General features: G+C 41.8%; 2 protein-coding genes across 9 annotated transcripts in view; both read left to right on the top strand.

Moving 5' to 3' along the window:
- The window catches only part of LOC141054222 (aldehyde oxidase 1-like), a 409,838-nt gene extending 390,971 nt beyond the window's left edge, over positions 1-18,867 (top strand). For all 7 annotated transcript variants that reach the window (XM_073551454.1, XM_073551459.1, XM_073551455.1 and 4 more), the window contains 3 exons: positions 10,370-10,558; positions 17,147-17,314; positions 18,688-18,867. In XM_073551454.1, coding sequence (XP_073407555.1) covers positions 10,370-10,558; positions 17,147-17,314; positions 18,688-18,744 — 414 coding nt within the window. In that variant the 3' untranslated portion in view covers positions 18,745-18,867. The remainder of the gene's footprint in view (positions 1-10,369; positions 10,559-17,146; positions 17,315-18,687) is intronic.
- Positions 18,868-19,006: 139 nt separating this feature from the next.
- LOC141054221 (aldehyde oxidase 1-like) overlaps positions 19,007-19,564 on the top strand; it is a 295,390-nt gene continuing 294,832 nt past the window's right edge. For both annotated transcript variants that reach the window (XM_073551452.1, XM_073551453.1), the window contains exon 1: positions 19,007-19,400. In XM_073551452.1, coding sequence (XP_073407553.1) covers positions 19,332-19,400 — 69 coding nt within the window. In that variant the 5' untranslated portion in view covers positions 19,007-19,331. The remainder of the gene's footprint in view (positions 19,401-19,564) is intronic.

Consider the following 19,564-nt stretch of genomic DNA (forward strand, 5'->3'; position numbering starts at 1 on the left):
GAGTGTTTGCGGTGGAGCGTGCCCATCGCGTACCCATGAGACCCCCAGTGCCGGGAGATGGACCTCGCACGATGCTAGCCAGAATCCTGAATTGCAGAGACAGGGACACTATCTTACGAAAGGCTGGAAAGTTGACAGATCTTAACCTGGAGGGCAAACGAATCGAAATATACCCGGATTACTCAGCCGAGGTGCAAAAGTTGCGACTGCGGTATGGCGAAGTGAAGAAACAGCTCCGCTCTTTGCATTTGAAATACCCTACAATTTATCCTGCTAAATTAAGAGTGGAAGCCTTTGGGAAGGTCATTTTTTTTCCCGTCACCGGTTGAGGCTGCTTCGTGGTTGGAGCGCAACCGGAGCAAATTGAGAGAAGATAATGGCAATATGACCACATGACCCTGCTAGACTGATCACTGGACAGGGTTGTGGCGCTGCTTTACTCTGCAAAATAGGAGCGCAGAGGAGGGGGAGAACTCCCCACTGGGATTTATGTATTATGGTTAATTGTTTGACTAATGGTTCGGGACTATGCATACTGTTGACAATATGGCGGAGAGGCTGCCAATGATGGAGGAGGACACGACGCATGTTGAAGTGCGGAATACTGAGAAGTTGCTCAGGTTCTTTGAGCTCCCACTCTCAGGTTGGGGAGAGAGTGACAACTGCAAAAGGGGAAGGGTGGGGGGAGGGGAAGCGGAGAGGGATGGGGGGAGGTGGGTGGGGCGGATTTGTAGGGAGATGGGGGTTTTCATGCTGTTTGACCGGGTATGATTGGGACCACAATGTAATGATGTTACTTGATGATGATGGATTGTTCTTTCTAATGCACAATGAGTAACCGTACTGTTCGGATGTTAAGTTGGAATGTATGTGGTATATCTGATAAGGTTAAGAGGGCGGCTGTTCTGAATCATATCAAATCCTGTGAACCTATGATCGCATGCTTGCAGGAGACACATCTCACTAGAGACACTATGCACTGGTTGTCAAGAGCCTGGATGCTAAAGACATATCATTCTACTTATTCCTCGTACTCCAGGGGGGTGTCAGTCCTAATACACAAAAACACACATTATGAAGAGCTGGAAGTGCATGTAGACAGTGAAGGGCAGTATGTATGGATTGCTTGCAGATTGTTCGGACACAAAATGATTTTAGTGGCTTTATATATCCCTCCACCTTACTCTAAAAAGAAACTACAAGCAGTACTGGAACTGACGGGCAGATGGGGGGAGACTCCGTTGTTGATTATGGGAGATGTTAACAACACTATGAATGATTATTGGGATAAAGTAAGACCGGCAGGTACGGAAGCTGGACAGGACAGGATGACTGCCTTTGGCAAGTATGTAGGGGAACTTGGGCTGGTAGATCTGTGGAGAGTACGAAATGAGGGTAAGAGGACTTTTTCATGTCATTCGGCAACACATGGAACACTGTCGAGGATAGACCTGGCTTTGGGGGATACCGCTATGGACGGGATGGTGGGGGAGGTGGAATACCTACAGAGGACTCTCTCGGATCATGGTCCTATGGTGGTCACGCTTCTGGTGAGATCTGCTCAGGGTCAGAGGGGAGGTTGGCGTCTTCACCCGACGTGGCTTAAAGTGGTGGACATGGGTGGCATAACCAAAGAGCTAGAGCACTTCTTCCAAATGAACGAAGGGAGTACTGAGGCCACAACGGTATGGGATGCCATGAAGGCGTTTACGAGGGGACTTTTTATTAGTGAGATTGCGAGGTGTAAGACCAAAACTAAATTGGCAGATCAACAAATAAAGGATGACCTGACAAGAGCGGAGGCAGACATGATTTTGGCGCCAACGAGTGAAGCTCACAATAGACTAAAATTGGCTCAGGAGGCAGTTGATAAACTGCACATGATGCAAGCTGAGAGGAAAAGGGCATTTCAGCAAGCCCAATTCTTTGAAGAAGGAGAGAGAGTGGGTCACTTGTTGGCGTGATATCTGCGGCACAAAGGGAGTCTTCCAGGGTGTATAAACTGAGATCAAACAGGGGCGACTCTGACAGACACAAAGGACATACTGGAGGTCTTCAAGGCATATTACATGGCACTGTACACTTCGAGAGCACGGGACACAGAGGGGGATGTGGAGAAATTTTTGGAAGGCATTTCACTACCTAAATTGTCTGAGGAAGATAGGTTGAGGTTGGAAGAACCTGTGAGTGTGGAGGAGGTGGAATGTGCAATACTGTCTATGCCCAATAACAAACCACCGGGAGCTGATGGTCTACCTGGGGAGGTGTACAGGGAGTTAGTGGAACTGCTGGCTCCGAAATTGAAATCTGTGTTTGATGAGGCTTTAGTGACGGGGGCACTGCCGAGATCAATGGAGGAAGCGGTGATAGTAGTTCTGCCGAATGAGGGAAAAGATCCCATGGATGCGGAGTCGTACAGGCCCATTTCGTTGTTGCCAACGGATGTCAAAATACTCGCTAAGATCCTGGCCACCCGGCTCATCGGGGTTGCGCATACCATTATACACGAGGACCAGTCGGGCTTTATGCCTAACCGCGCCACGGCTGTTAACTTAAGAAGATTATTTCTTAATATGCAACTGCCTGCTGATAATGGTGGCAGTAGAATAGTGATGTCATTGGACGCTAGGAAAGCATTTGATAGTGTGGAATGGCAATACTTATGGAAAATCATGGAACTGATGGGATTCGGCCCTGCGTTCATGGCCTGGGTGAAGTTATTGTACTCATCCCCAAAGGCGGTAGTTAAGGTGAATGGAGAACAGTCCGGGATGTTTGACTTGCATAGGGGCACAAGGCAGGGGTGTCCGCTGTCCCCGCTATTGTTCGCGGTGGCAGTGGAGCCCCTGGCGGCCAAGATCAGAGCTGAGAGGGGAGTGGTCGGATTTAAATTTTGGCAGCTGGAAGAAAAAATATCATTGTATGCCGACGACATCCTGTTGTTTTTGGAAAGTGCAGGAGAGACACTGGGGTGCGCGATGGATGTAATTAAACAATTTGGGAGCATTTCGGGACTGGAGATAAATTGGCACAAGTCTTATGTCATCGCTGTGGATAGAGCAATAGAAGCGGAGGAGATAGATGAGAGGGGGAAACAACTCCAGCTAGTTTCACAGTTTAAATACCTAGGGATATGGGTAGCTCTTCCACTGTCCCGATTCACGGGTCTGAATTTGGTTCCTCTGCTAGAGAAATTTAAAGAGAAAATTAGAGTTGAGCGATACCGTCCGATACTTCAAAGTATCGGATCGGAATGGATCGGCCGATCTTAAAAAAAAAAAGTATCGGTATCGCCGATTCCGATACCGGAAGTCCCATTCAAGTCTATGGGACTTCCGGTATCGGAATAAGAAAAACCCTGTTTTTGCCTTGTACAGCCTCTCTGGGGTCTGTACGGGCCTTTCGGGGGGCTGTGCCGGCCTGCCAGGGGGTCTGTGCAGGCTCCGGTGGTCTGTGCCGGCCTGCCGGGGGGGGCTGTGCCGGCCTGCCGGGGGGGGCTGTGCCGGCCTGCCGGGGGGGGCTGTGCCGGCCTGCCGGGGGGGGCTGTGCCGGCCTGCCGGGGGGCTGTGCCGGCCTGCCGGTGGTCTGTGCAGGCTCCGGGGGGCTGTGCCGGCCTGCCGGTGGTCTGTGCAGGCTCCGGTGGGCTGTGCCGGCCTGCCGGGGGTCTGTGCAGGCTTCGGGGGTCTGTGCAGGCATCGTCCGATGGGACTACAAGTCCCATCGGGCGATGCCTGCTACCATGACAGTGATTGACACATTAGCCAATGATGGGACAGTAGTAGTCCCATCATCCGGCTAATGTGTTGAATGTAAAAAAAAAAAAAAAAATTACATGCTACATTCATACTACATATATACTACATGCAACATACTACATATATACTACATGCATGCAACATGCATACTACATATATACTACATGCAACATACATACTACATATATACTACATGCTACATACATAATACATATATGCTACATATATACTACATGCATGCTACATACATACTGCATGCTACATACATACTACATGCTACATACATACTACATGCTACATACATACTACATATATGCTACATACATACTACATATATGCTACATACATACTACATATATACTACATACATACTACATGCTACATACATACCACATACATACTACATATATACTACATGCATGCTACATACATACTGCATGCTACATGCATGCTACATACATACTACATGCTACATGCATGCTACATACATACTGCATGCTACATACATACTGCATGCTACATACATACTACATGCTACATACATACTACATGCTACATACATACTACATATATGCTACATACATACTACATATATGCTACATACATACTACATATATACTACATACATACTACATGCTACATACATACCACATACATACTACATATATACTACATGCATGCTACATACATACTGCATGCTACATGCATGCTACATACATACTACATGCTACATACATACCACATATATACTACATACATACTACATACAATACATACATAGACATACAGTACATATAACATAGAGAAACATACTTACCAATACTTGTCACATTGTTCCCCGAAGCCATTGTCTTTTACGGAATAAATATTAACATAACAAACCACAAAAATACTCGCCCACGATCCGAAGCAGTCCACGAGTGTGTCCCACGACGATCTTGGGTAGAGAACTGCAGCATCAGCTGATGCTGCCGTTCTCTACGGGCTGCAGGAATCCAATGATGGAAGGTAGGTATCCTTCCGCACTGTATTCCTCCGCCACTTAAAAAAAAAAAAAAGTCCCTAGTCTCACTTTATGCCATTGCTGTGTGGGAATTTCCCACGCAGCAATGGCATAAAGTGAGACTAGGGACTTTTTTTTTTTAAGTGGCGGAGGAATACAGTGCGGAAGGATACCTACCTTCCGTCATTGGATTCCTGCAGCCCGTAGAGAACGGCAGCATCAGCTGATGCTGCAGTTCTCTACCCAAGATCGTCGTGGGACACACTCGTGGACTGCTTCGGATCGTGGGTGAATATTTTTGTGGTTTGTTATGTTAATATTTATTCCGTAAAAGACAATGGCTTCGGGGAACAATGTGACAAGTATTGGTAAGTATGTTACTCTATGTTATATGTACTGTATGTCTATGAATGTATTGTATGAATGTATTGTATGAATGTATTGTATGAATGTATTGTATGAATGTATTGTATGAATGTATTGTATGAATGTATTGTATGAATGTATTGTATGAATGTATTGTATGAATGTGTGGTATGTATGTGGTATGTATGTGGTATGTATGTGGTATGTATGTGGTATGTATGTGGTATGTATGTGGTATGTATGTGGTATGTATGTGGTATGTAGCATGTAGTATGTAGCATGTAGTATGTATGTAGTATGTAGTATGTAGCATGTAGTATGTAGTATGTATGTGGTATGTATGTAGTATGTATGTAGTATGTATGTAGTATGTGGTATGTATGTGGTATGTATGTGGTATGTATGTGGTATGTATGTGGTATGTATGTGGTATGTATGTGGTATGTATGTGGTATACACTCACTGGCCACTTTATTAGGTACACCTGTCCAACTGTGTGTTAAGACTTAATTTCTAATCAGCCAATCACATGGCGGCAACTCAGTGCATTTAGGCATGTAGACATGGTCAAGACAATCTCCTGCAGTTCAAACCGAGCATCAGTATGGGGAAGAAAGGTGATTTGAGTGCCTTTGAACGTGGCATGATTGTTGGTGCCAGAAGGGCTGGTCTGAGTATTTCAGAAACTGCTGATCTACTGGGATTTTCACGCACAACCATCTCTAGGGTTTACAGAGAATGGTCCGAAAAAGGAAAAAAAAACCAGTGAGCGGCAGTTCTGTGGCCGGAAATGCCTTGTTGATGCCAGAGGTCAGAGGAGAATGGGCAGACTGGTTCGAGCTGATAGAAAGGCAACAGTGACTCAAATTGCCACCCGTTACAACCAAGGTAGGCAGAAGAGCATCTCTGAACGCACAGTGCGTCGAACTTTGAGGCAGATGGGCTACAGCAGCAGAAGACCACACTGGGTACCACTCCTCTCAGCTAAGAACAGGAAACTGAGGCTACAATTTGCACAAGCTCATCGAAATTGGACAGTAGAAGATTGGAAAAACGTTGCCTGGTCTGATGAGTCTCGATTTCTGCTGCGACATTCGGATGGTAGGGTCAGAATTTGGCGTAAACAACATGAAAGCATGGATCCATCCTGCCTTGTATCAACGGTTCAGGCTGGTGGTGGTGGTGTCATGGTGTGGGGAATTTTTTCTTGGCACTCTTTGGGCCCCTTGGTACCAATTGAGCATCGTTGCAACGCCACAGCCTACCTGAGTATTGTTGCTGACCATGTCCATCCCTTTATGACCACAATGTACCCAACATCTGATGGCTACTTTCAGCAGGATAATGCGCCATGTCATAAAGCTCGAATCATCTCAGATTGGTTTCTTGAACATGACAATGAGTTCACTGTACTCAAATGGCCTCCTCAGTCACCAGATCTCAATCCAATAGAGCATCTTTGGGATGTGGTGGAACGGGAGATTCGCATCAGGGATGTGCAGCCGACAAATCTGCGCCAACTGTGTGATGCCATCATGTCAATATGGTCCAAAATCTCTGAGGAATGCTTCCAGCACCTTGTTGAATCTCTGCCACGAAGAATTGAGGCAGTTCTGAAGGCAAAAGGGGGTCCAACCCCTTACTAGCATGGTGTACCTAATAAAGTGGCCAGTGAGTGTATATGTAGTATGTATGTAGCATGTAGTATGTATGTAGCATGCATGTAGTATATATGTGTTATGCATGTAGTATATATGTAGTATGTATGTAGCATGTAGTATGTATGTAGCATGTATGTAGCATGTAGTATGTATGTAGCATGCATGTAGTATATATGTGTTATGTATGTAGTATGTATGTAGCATGTAGTATGTATGTAGCATGCATGTAGTATGTATGTAGCATGCATGTAGTATGTATGTAGCATGCATGTAGTATGTATGTAGTATGTATGTAGTATGTATGTGGTATGTATGTAGCATGTAGTATGTATGTAGCATGCATGTAGCATGCAGTATGTATGTAGCATGCATGTAGTATATATGTAGTATGTATGTAGCATGTAGTATGCATGTAGTATATATGTAGTATGTATGTATGTAGTATGTATGTAGTATGTATGTGGTATGTATGTAGTATGTATGTGGTATGTATGTAGCATGTAGTATGTATGTAGCATGTAGTATGTATGTAGCATGCATGTAGTATATATGTGTTATGCATGTAGTATATATGTAGTATGTATGTAGCATGTAGTATGTATGTAGCATGTATGTAGCATGTAGTATGTATGTAGCATGCATGTAGTATATATGTGTTATGTATGTATGTAGTATGTATGTAGTATGTATGTAGTATATATGTAGTATGTATGTAGCATGCATGTAGTATGTATGTAGTATGTATGTAGTATGTATGTGGTATGTATGTAGCATGTAGTATGTATGTAGCATGCATGTAGTATATATGTGTTATGTATGTAGCATGCATGTAGTATGTATGTAGTATATATGTGGTATGTATGTAGTATGTATGTAGCATGCAGTATGTATGTAGCATGCATGTAGTATATATGTAGTATGTATGTAGCATGTAGTATGTATGTAGCATGCATGTAGTATATATGTAGTATGTATGTAGCATGCATGTAGTATGTATGTAGTATGTATGTAGTTTTTTTTTTTTTTTTAACATTTAACACATTAGCCGGATGATGGGACTACTACTGTCCCATCATTGGCTAATGTGTCAATCACTGTCATGGTAGCAGGCATCGCCAGATGGGACTTATAGTCCCATCGGACGATGCTTGCACAGCCCCCCGGACATCAGCACAGCCCCCCGGCAGGCCGGTACAGATCCCCACAGGGTGCACAGACCACCGGCAGGCTGGTACAGACCCCGGGCAGTCCACACAGCCCCCCGGCAGGCCGGCACAGCCCCCCGGCAGGCCGGTACAGACCCCGGGCAGTCCACACAGCCCCCCGGCAGGCCGGCAGAGACCCCCGGAAGGCCCGAAATGACGGCGCATCATGATGCGCACACACGGCGCATCATGATGATGTCAGGCTGTCAATCAACTTTGAACTTCCGATTCCGATGCCGACTTCCGATATTGAAAAAATATCGGAAGTCGGTATCGGAATTCCGATACAGCAAGTATCGGCCGATACCCGATACTTGCGGTATCGGAATGCTCAACACTAGAGAAAATAGATGCATGGTGCAAATTGGCTTTAACGGTAACGGGTAGAACTAACCTGATTAAGATGGTCCTTATGCCACAACTAATGTACGTTTTGCACAATTCGCCGATATGGCTACCAAAAAAACGGTTTCGGGACATTGATTCTATCTTCAGATCCTTGATATGGGGCAAGAAGCAGGCACGGATTAAATTTGGAACTCTGCAAAAAGGAAAGGAAGAGGGAGGACTGGCCGCACCAAATCCATGGGTCTATTTCTTGGCAGTACAGGGTCAGCATGTCAGGGGATGGAGAGAGCTCGATTGTGGAGGAGCAGCTCACCAGGTGCTGGTACATGTGACGGGGAGACGCCCACTTATCCAGGGTCTAGAGGATGGTACCTTTAAGAAACTGGGAGCACCATATCCTACCATAGGCATGATTCAGAAGGTATGGGACACCATTAAAAGGATCAGAGGGGTGGATGAGCTGACTAGGTACTCACCGGTGTGGGACAATGAGCATCTGCCGGAACTTAATAAACTGCGTCAAATGGGCAATTGGAAGGCGAAAGGAGTGAGATATGTGTGCCAGCTGCAGAGTGGAACGGACCTGAAGACCTTTGAGACATTGAGAGAGGAATTTGATTTGCCTTCGGTATGTGGGTTTCAATACTATATGCTTCGACATGCTTGGAGGGCACAGTGTAGATTGGGAGCCATGACGGTTCAGGGCAACATTGTACTAGACTTTGTGTGTATGAAGGGAGGGATGAGGGGAGTTATATCGAGCATATATCATGATCTACTACACTCCTATCTGGGGGACAATCACCTCACTGCAAAGAGTAAATGGGAGAGGGAGGTGGGTACCCTCACAACAGAACAATGGGAGGCTATTCTTGAATATGTCTCGAAGATCTCTCTAAGCGAGCAGGCATGGCTCTCCCAATTACATGTAATACATAGAACATACAAAACACCGCTGGTCCTATTCAAGGCGGGCTTGAGGGGAGACTCTAGCTGCCCTAGATGTGGCACAGACCAGGCCGGACTGTTACACATGCTATGGTCGTGTCCGCGGCTGGTGGCATACTGGCTGATCGTTATCAACAAAATTGAGAGAGCTTATGCATGTACGCTCTACAGGAATACAGTGCTGTGTGTTTTGGGGGAGGTGGATGGGATACCTGTCTCAGAACATTACAAAGTGGCAATAGCGAGGTTGCTGTATGTGGCACGCAAACTAATAGCACGAAAATGGAAGGATTCGGAACCCCCCACTAGGAGGGAATTTATTGCTCAGACACGTACGGTAATGCATTTAGAGGAAAGCATTTACAGGCGTAGGCATGGTGAAAGAACTTTCGAAAAAATATGGTCCGCCTGGATGGCGGTGATATGATTGCTAAGACTCTCAAGTATACCCGGCATAAGGAGTATTGGGGGAGGGGGGAGGGGGGGATGGCTTTGATTGTATTACTACAAGATATGTGAATTGTTACATGTATATTGATATCCACTGTTCATTGTGTAAAATCTTTTGAAACCTAAATATCAAAAACAGTGTTTACTAAGTACCCTATGTTATTTATATGCACTATTGCTTTTTACTTACTTACAGCAGGGTATATGTTCATTTTGTTTCTATCTTAGGTTTATTCTGTTTAATGGCCAGTGTGAACATGCTCCTATACTTTGCATGGATACCAGCTTATACTCTAGTTCATATCTTTCAGTTGATAATGGGTGCATGTTCTTTCCATGAAAAATAAGGATAGAACATGTACATTAAAACAGACATCTGAATGAAGCCTAATACATAGGGTAAACTCAAAGGCAATCACACAACAAAATCCACTGCAAGCCACATGGGAAATTTGCTATGAATGAGCAGTGATTTATCCACGAAACAAATCGAGTACAGAAAAAGGGGAATATCTATATTGCTAAATAAAATGGCAAAAGTGCAGAAAAAAGCTATAGCACAGGAAATAAGAAGTATATTGTTTCTTATGTACATACAATATTTTTCTGTTTTTTCCACATACTTTCTATTAGCTTGAAGGCGCCTTTACTCAGGGAGTTGGTCTGTTCACATTAGAAGAGCTGTACTATTCTCCACAAGGTGCCATGCATACATTAGGACCTGATAAGTATAAGATACCTGCTGTGTGTGATGTTCCTACTGAATTTAATGTCTCCCTTCTGGCATCATCCAAGAATCCATACACCATATACTCCTCCAAGGTGAGCAGCCATGTTACTCAGTTATCCTCTAGAAACTTCAATAAGCTACTGTATATGTACAAGAGCCTCTCCATGTAACTGTTAATTTTTTCTACAGACCTTTTGTAGGCAGGATCCATGATGGGCAGTTTATTAGTTCTCCATGATACGCTTATGAAGGGAACTGAAGCTGTAAAAAAATTAAATGTTTTGATTCTCAGCTACTGGCACCTACCTAGATCCAACGAAGGCCACTCTGTGGTCTTTGCAAAGACAGGTAGCGATGATGTCACCATTCCACGAGCAGCGGGACGGCTGCAGACTATTTTCGGCTGCAGTGGTTGGGTAGCTTGAGCAGCACGTCATCAGAAAAAAATCTGATGATGCACTGCCCAAGTCGCCTGACCGCTGCAGACAATCAGTCTTCATTTGTCAACGTAAGTTGCACCGTCATCCGTGGATCTGGGTGTGTGCCGTTCCCAGACTAACCTGGCATAGACTAGTACAGATCTAGCCATAAGAGAAGGGTGCAAGGCCCAAATCTGGAGCCGGGTGTGGAGTGAGGGGGGAAAAAATAATATTAGATTATTGTAATTGACCGTTCTGCATTCGGATTTGAAATTTGATTTGCAAATAAGTTATTCTCCGTAAATGTAATCGTTCTTATTTTGCTCTGGGGTCTGTCTAGACCCCAGAGCATAATAAACAAAAGATGTAGAAATTGGTAGAAAAAACATATACTAACCCCACTGGTCACCTCTCTGGCAGCTCCGACTGCTCCCTACTGACTGTCCTGTACTCCACACCACTGTCCCAATGTTCACACATGCCAGAGGCTTCCCTGGAGGTCCTTACACATGGGCAGTGACCTCCGGGCCCAGTGTCCACACAATGCCAGGACTTGCAGCTGCAAGTAAGCCCCAGATCATGCACAGTGAACTCTGGGGACTGCATGCAGCTGGAAGTCCCAGCCTAGAGTGAACTCCGAGCTGGAGATGCATTGCAATGGAAGTGCAGGGGGCAGGGAGCAGCAGGAGTGGCTGTTGAGGTATGTTTTCCTTTATTTTTAAGCTTTTGCCAGTCCTCTCTTGTTCAGCAAGATTGCGTCTGCAGCTGGATGTCATTTTGCTGAATTAGCCCGGATTGAATGACAAAAAATCCATAATCTCCATCATACACACGTGGTCAAAATTGTTGGTACCCCTCGTTTAATGACACAAAAACCCACAATGGTCACAGAAATAACTTGAATCTGATAAAAGTAATAAGAAATCAAAAATCTGTGATAATGAACAAATGAACGTCAAACATTGCTTTTCAACCATGCTACTGTAAGAAAATGGACTGGACCGGGGATGCCTCTCTTGTGCCGTTCCGGAACTGTCGGGGATGTCACCATTGTTGCCCGTGGGAAAGCTTTCTGTCCTGGACCGACCTTTGCACTATTCAGCAGGGGGCATGTCTTATATAAAAGGAGCTGTGCGCGGGAAGGGGAGAAGAGACTTGGCAGGAAGACAGCGCGCGCAGCAGGGGAAGGTTGGTGTTCTGTCCTTCAAGAAACGTGACAGTGCAGGCCCGCATTATAGACCCCCGAATGTCAAGTACAGTGACTGTGTGCAGAGACCTGCTGTGTGCCCGCTGGTTCCTGCATTTGAAAATGCCAGACGCTCCGGGCCAGTTTGTGCTGCGCGAGTGCCGCCTGAGACAGACAGGGTTACTTGCATAGAACGGTGTCCTACCTCACCCGCAGTCTTCTGCCAAGCTGAACCACGCTTGGGCAACGTCACAGACTACTTTTCACTCCGCACAATGAATCCAGACCCAGGACCCCGCACGAGACAGCGAGGACTCGTCGCCACCGTTAGGAACCGGATCTTCAATTTCTTCAGAACGACCCCAGGATCGTCACGCGCTGGTTGCGAAGGCGCCATCGTTGGACATTAGGACTCTTCACCTTAAAAGCCGTTGGATTGATAAGTTTAACCCCTCATGAACAGTTGCTTTATCTATTGCCATTTCTTGCCTTAACCCACCCTTACACTGGGCCTTTTTTCCCCTGCCATATCCCTGTTTATCCATCACCTCCCTGCGTGGCGTAATCCCTTTGTTAATAAATCTGTTAACTCTGGTTCTGCCTCCTGTCCGTCACTGCATCCCGCGACCTGCTCACACTACCACAGAATTTAACAAAAATAAAACTCATGAAGTAGGCCTGGATAGAAACGATGGTACCCCTGAAAATTAAATCAAAAATTCCAGCTCACCAGAGAAGGGATCTTGAACATCGGAGCACGGAGCCGCTGTGTCAGGGCGCTTGAACTGCAGAAATGAAGGGATTGTCCAGCTCCACGATGCAGTGAAAATAAACTATTCTTTTATTCACTTCAATTCATATGATACAGACGAGGTAAAATGCCAGCATAGTACAATGGTTGCTTGCGTTATCAACGCGTTTCTGGTGACTGCGCACCATTAGTCATGAAGTCAAGCAAATGTTGCAGACAGACCTTTTATGCTGAATCCGGTCACGACACCGGTAAAATAATTAAACAATTAACAAAGTGAGAACACATGAAATACAAATACATTTAAAATCACAAAAAAGAAAATCATAAATTTAAAAACAACTGAAGGGTACAAATATGATAATTATCAATATGCATATAATATTTTTACATTAATAAAATTATTCTCATTTATCTGTATATACGCGCACAATTTTTCTTTGATTTCTTTTCTTATAATTATCTTTGTATTTTCTTGTATGTTCTTATATTCTTATTCTCTATATATAACTCCTCCCACCAACTCATTACCAAGTTTGCTAATGAGGGGGAGTATTTTGCCCCCATAGAAACCCCATTTATTTTTTTTTATTACAGAATACTATATACAGATAAATGGCGTTTCTATGGGGGCAAAATACTCCCCCTCATTAGCAAACTTGGTAATGAGTTGGTGGGAGGAGTTATATATTTACAACAGCGATAATCCATTTATTGATAGTATTCAATTTTACGGTAGATATATCGAAGATATTATCATAATTTGGAAGTCAGATATATCCACTATACAAGATTTCAACTTGTATCTTAATAATAACATGTCAAATCTCAAATTCACGATACGGCATGAAATTTCAAGTATTGATTTTCTAGACTTGAAATTAGAAGGAATAGTTAGTAAACCTGTGATCACACGTACTTTCAGAAAGAAGACAGCTGGTAACACAATATTGCACGCTAAAAGTCACCACCCGAAACACACTATCAAAAGTGTTCCGGTAGGTGAAATGACGCATGCAAAACGCAATTGTAGCAGACAGGATGATTATGAGAAGGAGGTATCTGATATTAAAAAACGCTTAAGTAAAAGAGGTTATAACAAATGGAGTTTGGATAGGGCAGAAAAAATCGTGGCAAAAAAAATCCCGTTTTAAAAAACAACAAAATATCACTGATGATTCTGTTAATCCTGTAACTTTAGTGTTACACTTTAGTAACCAATTTGCATCTATTAAAAAAATCATTAAAAACAATCTGTCTATCTTAAAAGAAGATTCTGAGATTGAGAAAATCATAAAAAAAGGATTCAGAATTGTCTCAAGAAAAGCGCCCTCCATCAAACAAAGTCTGTCACATAGTTTTCTAAATGAACATCAGAAACATACTACGAACTGGTTAGATGTGAAGGGATTTTATAAATGTGGTGCAAACTCGTGCAAAATGTGTAAATTCACTAATAAGTGTAATAAATTTGGTGATTGTAATAATGATCATATTGTATGAGATTAAAGATTTTATAAATTGCAACTCTAAAAATATTGTCTATGTCATGGAGTGTACGACCTGTCAGTTGAAATATGTGGGGAGTACTAAACGCACATTAAAAACTAGAATCAGGGAGCACATCCATGACGTGGAGAATTTCAATGCCGGCAGGAATGTGTCTCAAGTTTCCAAACACTTCATTGAAGTTCAGAACAATAAATTAGATTCATTGACGGTTTATGGCATAGAAAAAATACGCAGACCGATCAGAGGTGGCGATACAGAAACCACACTAAGAAGCAGAGAGGCGTGGTGGATTTTCAAACTAAATACGAGAGTACCACGAGGTCTTAATAAAAGAAAAGACATGTTTTTTTATTAACCCATCAATGTGTTTTTGTTTAGACAAATTTAGATCTGGTTAGTTAGAGACAGATAGATAATTGAAAAACATATACATGGATTTATTCATGAAGAATTGTTATAGTTCAGGAAAAATATGCGATCCTTCATTTTCTTAAAGCACATATATTATTAATAAATAGATATATAAAAAATGTGAAATAATTTATCAATAAATTGATAAAAAAAGAAATATATGTGAAACAAAAAAAATAAGAAGTGTTGAAAATGAAGTAGATAATTTGATTATTTATATTGCATTGTGAATACCAGCATCGCAATTTATTCTTTCGTGATCTGTTAAATAATTTTATTGATCACTGTTATAAATTATTTGTAGATACATATTTATAACTATTCCTTCTACTTCTCCTTTTCTATACAAATAGTTTGGCTGAATATATAGAGAATAAGAATATCAGAACATACAAGAAAATACAAAGATAATTATAAGAAAAAGAAATCAAAGAAAAATTGTGCACATATATAGATAAATGAGAATAACTTTATTAATGTAAAAATATTATATGCATATTGCTAATTATCCTATTTGTACCCTTCAGTTATTTTTAAATTATGATTTTCTTTTTTGTGCTTTTAAATGTACTTGTATTTCATGTGTTCTCGCTTTCTTAATTGTTTAATTATTTTACCGGTGTGTTGACCGGATTCAGCATAAAAGGTCTGCCTGCAACATTTGCTTGACATCATGACTAAGGGTGCGCAGTCACCAGAAACGCGTTGATAACGCAAGCAACCATTGTACTATGCTGGCATTTTATCTCGTCTGTATCATATGAATTTAAGTGAATAAAAGAATAGTTTATTTTCACTTCATCATGGAGCTGGACAATCCCTTCATTTCTACCCCTGAAAATAATCTGAAAATATTGTGACAAAAGGGACATGTTAAATCAAGGTGTGTCCACTAATTAGCATCACAGGTGTCTACAATCTTGGAATCAGTGAGTGGGCTTGTATAGAGGGCTACAGATACTCACTGTGCCGTTTGGTGACATGGTGTGTATCACACTCAACATGGACCAGAGGAAGCAAAGGAAAGTTGTCTCAGGAGATTAGAAAGAAAATTATAGACAAACATGTTAAAGGTAAAAATTATAAGGCCATCTCCAAACAGCTTGATGTTCCTGTGACCACAGTTGCACATATTATTCAGACATTTAAGCTCCATGGGACTGTAGACAACCTCCCTGGACATTGCCGCAGGAGGAAAATTGAAGACAAATCAAAGTGAAGGATAATACGAATGGTAACAAAAGAGCCCAGAAAAACTTCTAAACAGATTAAAGTTGAACTTCAAGCTCAAGGAACATCAGTGTCAGATCGCACCATCCATCTTTGTATGAGCCAAAGTAGACTTCATGGGAGATGACCAAGGAGGTCACCATTGTTGAAAAAAAATAATAAAAATGCCAGACTGGAATTTGCCAAAATATATGTTGACAAGCCACAAAGCTTCTGGAAGAATGTCCTATGGACAGATGAGACAAAAATTGAACTTTTTGGCAGGCACATCAGCTCTATATTCACAGATGGAAAAATGAAGCATATCAAGAAAAGAACACTGCCCCTACTGTGAAACATGAAGAAGGCTTTGTTATATTCTGGGGCTGCTTTGCTGCATCTGGCACAGAGTGTCTAGAATCTGTGCAGGGTGCAATGAAATCTCAAGACTATCAAGGGACTCTAGAGGGAAATGTGCTGTCCAGAGTCTGAAAACTTGGTTTCAGTCGCAGGTCAATGGGTCTTGCAACACGATAATGACCCAAAACACACAGCTAAAATCACACAAGAATGGTTAAGGGAAAAACATTGGACTATTCTGAAGTGGCCTTCTATGAGCCCTGACCTAAATCCTATTGAGCATCTTTGGAAAGAGATGAAACATGCCGCCTGGAAAAGGCAACCTTCAAACACAAGACAACTGGAGCAGTTTGCTCTTGAGGAGTGGGCCAAAATACCTGTCAAGAGGTGCAGAAGTCTCATTGACAGTTACAGGAATTGATTACAGTGATTGCCTCAAAAGGTTGTGCAACAAAATATTAAGTTAAAGGTACCATCATTTCTGTCCAGGCCTATTTCATGAGTTTTATTTTTTTTTTTAAATTCTGTGGAAACATGGTCGAAGCGCAGTGTCTGACTTTCATTTGTTCATTTTCATACATTTTTGATTTATTATTACTTTTGTCAGATTATAGTTAATTCTGTCACCATTGTGGATTTTTCTGTCATTAAATGAGGAGTACCAACAATTTTGACCACGTGTGTATGGATTTATGTAAAAACAAGTAGAATTCAATTCCACACATATAAATTTTCCCATCTCTAGTACATGTGACTGAAACAAAATTGTATCAGCTTCTCATGCAGAAGGTACGGGACTTTAACACTTTCCATATCCAATATTCTTCTCTAGGGTGTAGGGGAAACTGCCCTGTTTTTGGGGAGTTCTGTATATTTTGCCATAAAAGATGCCGTGGACTCAGCTCGGAAGGAACGTGGCTCACCTAAGATTTTCACACTCAACAGCCCAGTGACTCCTGAGAAAATCAGAATGGCCTGTGAAGACCCTCTAACAAAGATGGTATGGTTCTGCAGTTTTTATACATATATACCTAAGCTATATACCAACTATATGACGACATAAAAAGATACTGAGCCATCCAATGTCTGCAGCTATTTACATCTGCACTGCAAGGTAACAGGCATGTTCTAATTCTCCTGCACATAAGTGTGATGTCATGGCTATACTGGCCTGATCAATGGGAACTGCCTAGAGCTCCTGCAAATGAGACACTATTGTAATTCCTACCTAACCCTTGAAATGTTAATTTAATTTTTCACAGCTGCTATTTTTTTTAAAAAATTACATTTTAAATCTTATAAGGATTTATTATATTGGGATGTTTTTCTTATACAGTGCTAAAATTTGTAGCAGAGTTTCATGAGTCAGGTATCAATTCCACTTAAAGGGGTTGTCCCCTTTTAGAAAATACCTATCCCTAGTCGCAGTATGATAAAAAAAACTGTACTTTACTCACCCTCCACAGGTCCACCACTGAACCTCCACCACTGCTACCCATGTCTGACATTGACTGCAGCACTAACATCTGACATTACATCAACAGCGCAGCAGCCAATCAGTGACCTCAGCAACTCAGCTCAGTGATTAGCTGCTGTGCTGTCAGTGCTGTCCACATGATTTTAGTGCTGCAGTCAAGACTCAGTAGTGGACCTGGGGAAAGCGAGTCAAGGGCATTTTTTTTCTATAATAATATGTGCCCAGGGACAGGTATTTTCCTGAAGGTAGATAACCCATTTTAAGTAAGATCAAAAACCTAATTTAACCCACTCTGCAAAACTTTTAATGATTTTTAGGCTTAAAAGTTTTGACAAGTTCATAACAGATGGCAACCTATCCACACAGACGTGGGCAAATTTACCAATTTCAGACTGACAAGGATACTGCTCAGCTTTGCCAATCGTCTGCACTAACAATAAGATACTTTTTTCCAGTGTTTGTAAAAATAATTGATATTGCTGTAGACATATTGCATATTACTTAAGTCATCATCTTTAAAATTTTGGTTTTCCAATTTTTTGGGGGAAAAATATTGGGTGTCCATGATTTTTTGATACATTATCCAGAAAAAAAGAAAATAAATTAAGTCGGCAATTTAACCCAATTTATATATACATTAATGACTGCCCCTTGCAGAATAATGGTGCAAGAAATTTGTGTTATCTAACTTCAGAGGCCCACTATATTAGCGAAGTGTTCTTGAAATTCATCAATCTCAAATAATAAGCCTTCATTATAGATGTTTATTTTGGTTCAAAATCTATCTCTGAGATCCACAAGTATATACTGTTTTACTAGTACATATAATACAGTATATACAGTATAAATATCATATGCTACGATAAATAGTGTTCACTTTTCTTCTTGTTTTTCAGATCCCAAGAGATAAGGCTGGAACTTTTACCCCCTGGTCTGTTGATGTCACAAAATGAAGAAGAAAACATTGCACTTTTTCTCATTGTGGATACAGAGTACTACGAGACCAATTTCCATCTTTTAATTAACGTCATTCTTAAAATCTCTTAATAAAGAAAGCACGAGTATAAATTGTAAAAGTGGTGAAGAAGTCATCTAAAAATGTTCCACTCTTTCTCAGAAAGTAAAAATGCATTTAAAAAAGGTTTGTTTGTTTTTTCAATCAGGAAGACAATCCACTATCGCCACCAGTAAATTCTTTCTATAGCTGCTTTCCTAGGGTATAAATGTAAAGAGGTATAAAGGATATCCAGAGCAAAAAGATATTTTTTAAAATGACTCAGACTGGTATAAAACATGAAGAGTCGCCTTTAAATGCATAAAACTATAACTCATATCCTGTCATATCCTGTCAGCTAAACACTAGACATCTAGCCACTGGGAGGATGAATGGCACTTGTTTCCACAAATCTTTCTTAGAAACGTATCTTCTTCCACCCACGTTCTCCTCCACTTCACTCCTCCTTCCAAAAGTTAATAAGAAAACACTAGTTTTATCCTGTACTAGTGTTAAGCGTCTGCTCGGATCTGTAGCTCCAGCAGCATGAGACCTGAAGCCATGGTTGTAGGTGCTGCATCTGATCAGCTTATCTTTTATGTAAATGGAAGGAAGGTAAGTGGATAGAAATACCGTACATATTTGTATATTTGTGGGGGATGACATTTATATGTTGCCTTTGCTGCATGGACCTCTGAGATGGGTATTGATAATAGGAATACTTGTATTTTACATGCTAATTATGTCTCCATAGTCAACTATACAATCTTTATGTTGAT

Source organism: Dendrobates tinctorius, unplaced genomic scaffold (genome assembly GCF_039654945.1).
Source record: "Dendrobates tinctorius isolate UK_male_01 unplaced genomic scaffold, ASM3965494v1 ptg000177l, whole genome shotgun sequence".
In the NCBI taxonomy this organism is placed as follows: Eukaryota; Metazoa; Chordata; class Amphibia; order Anura; family Dendrobatidae; genus Dendrobates; species Dendrobates tinctorius.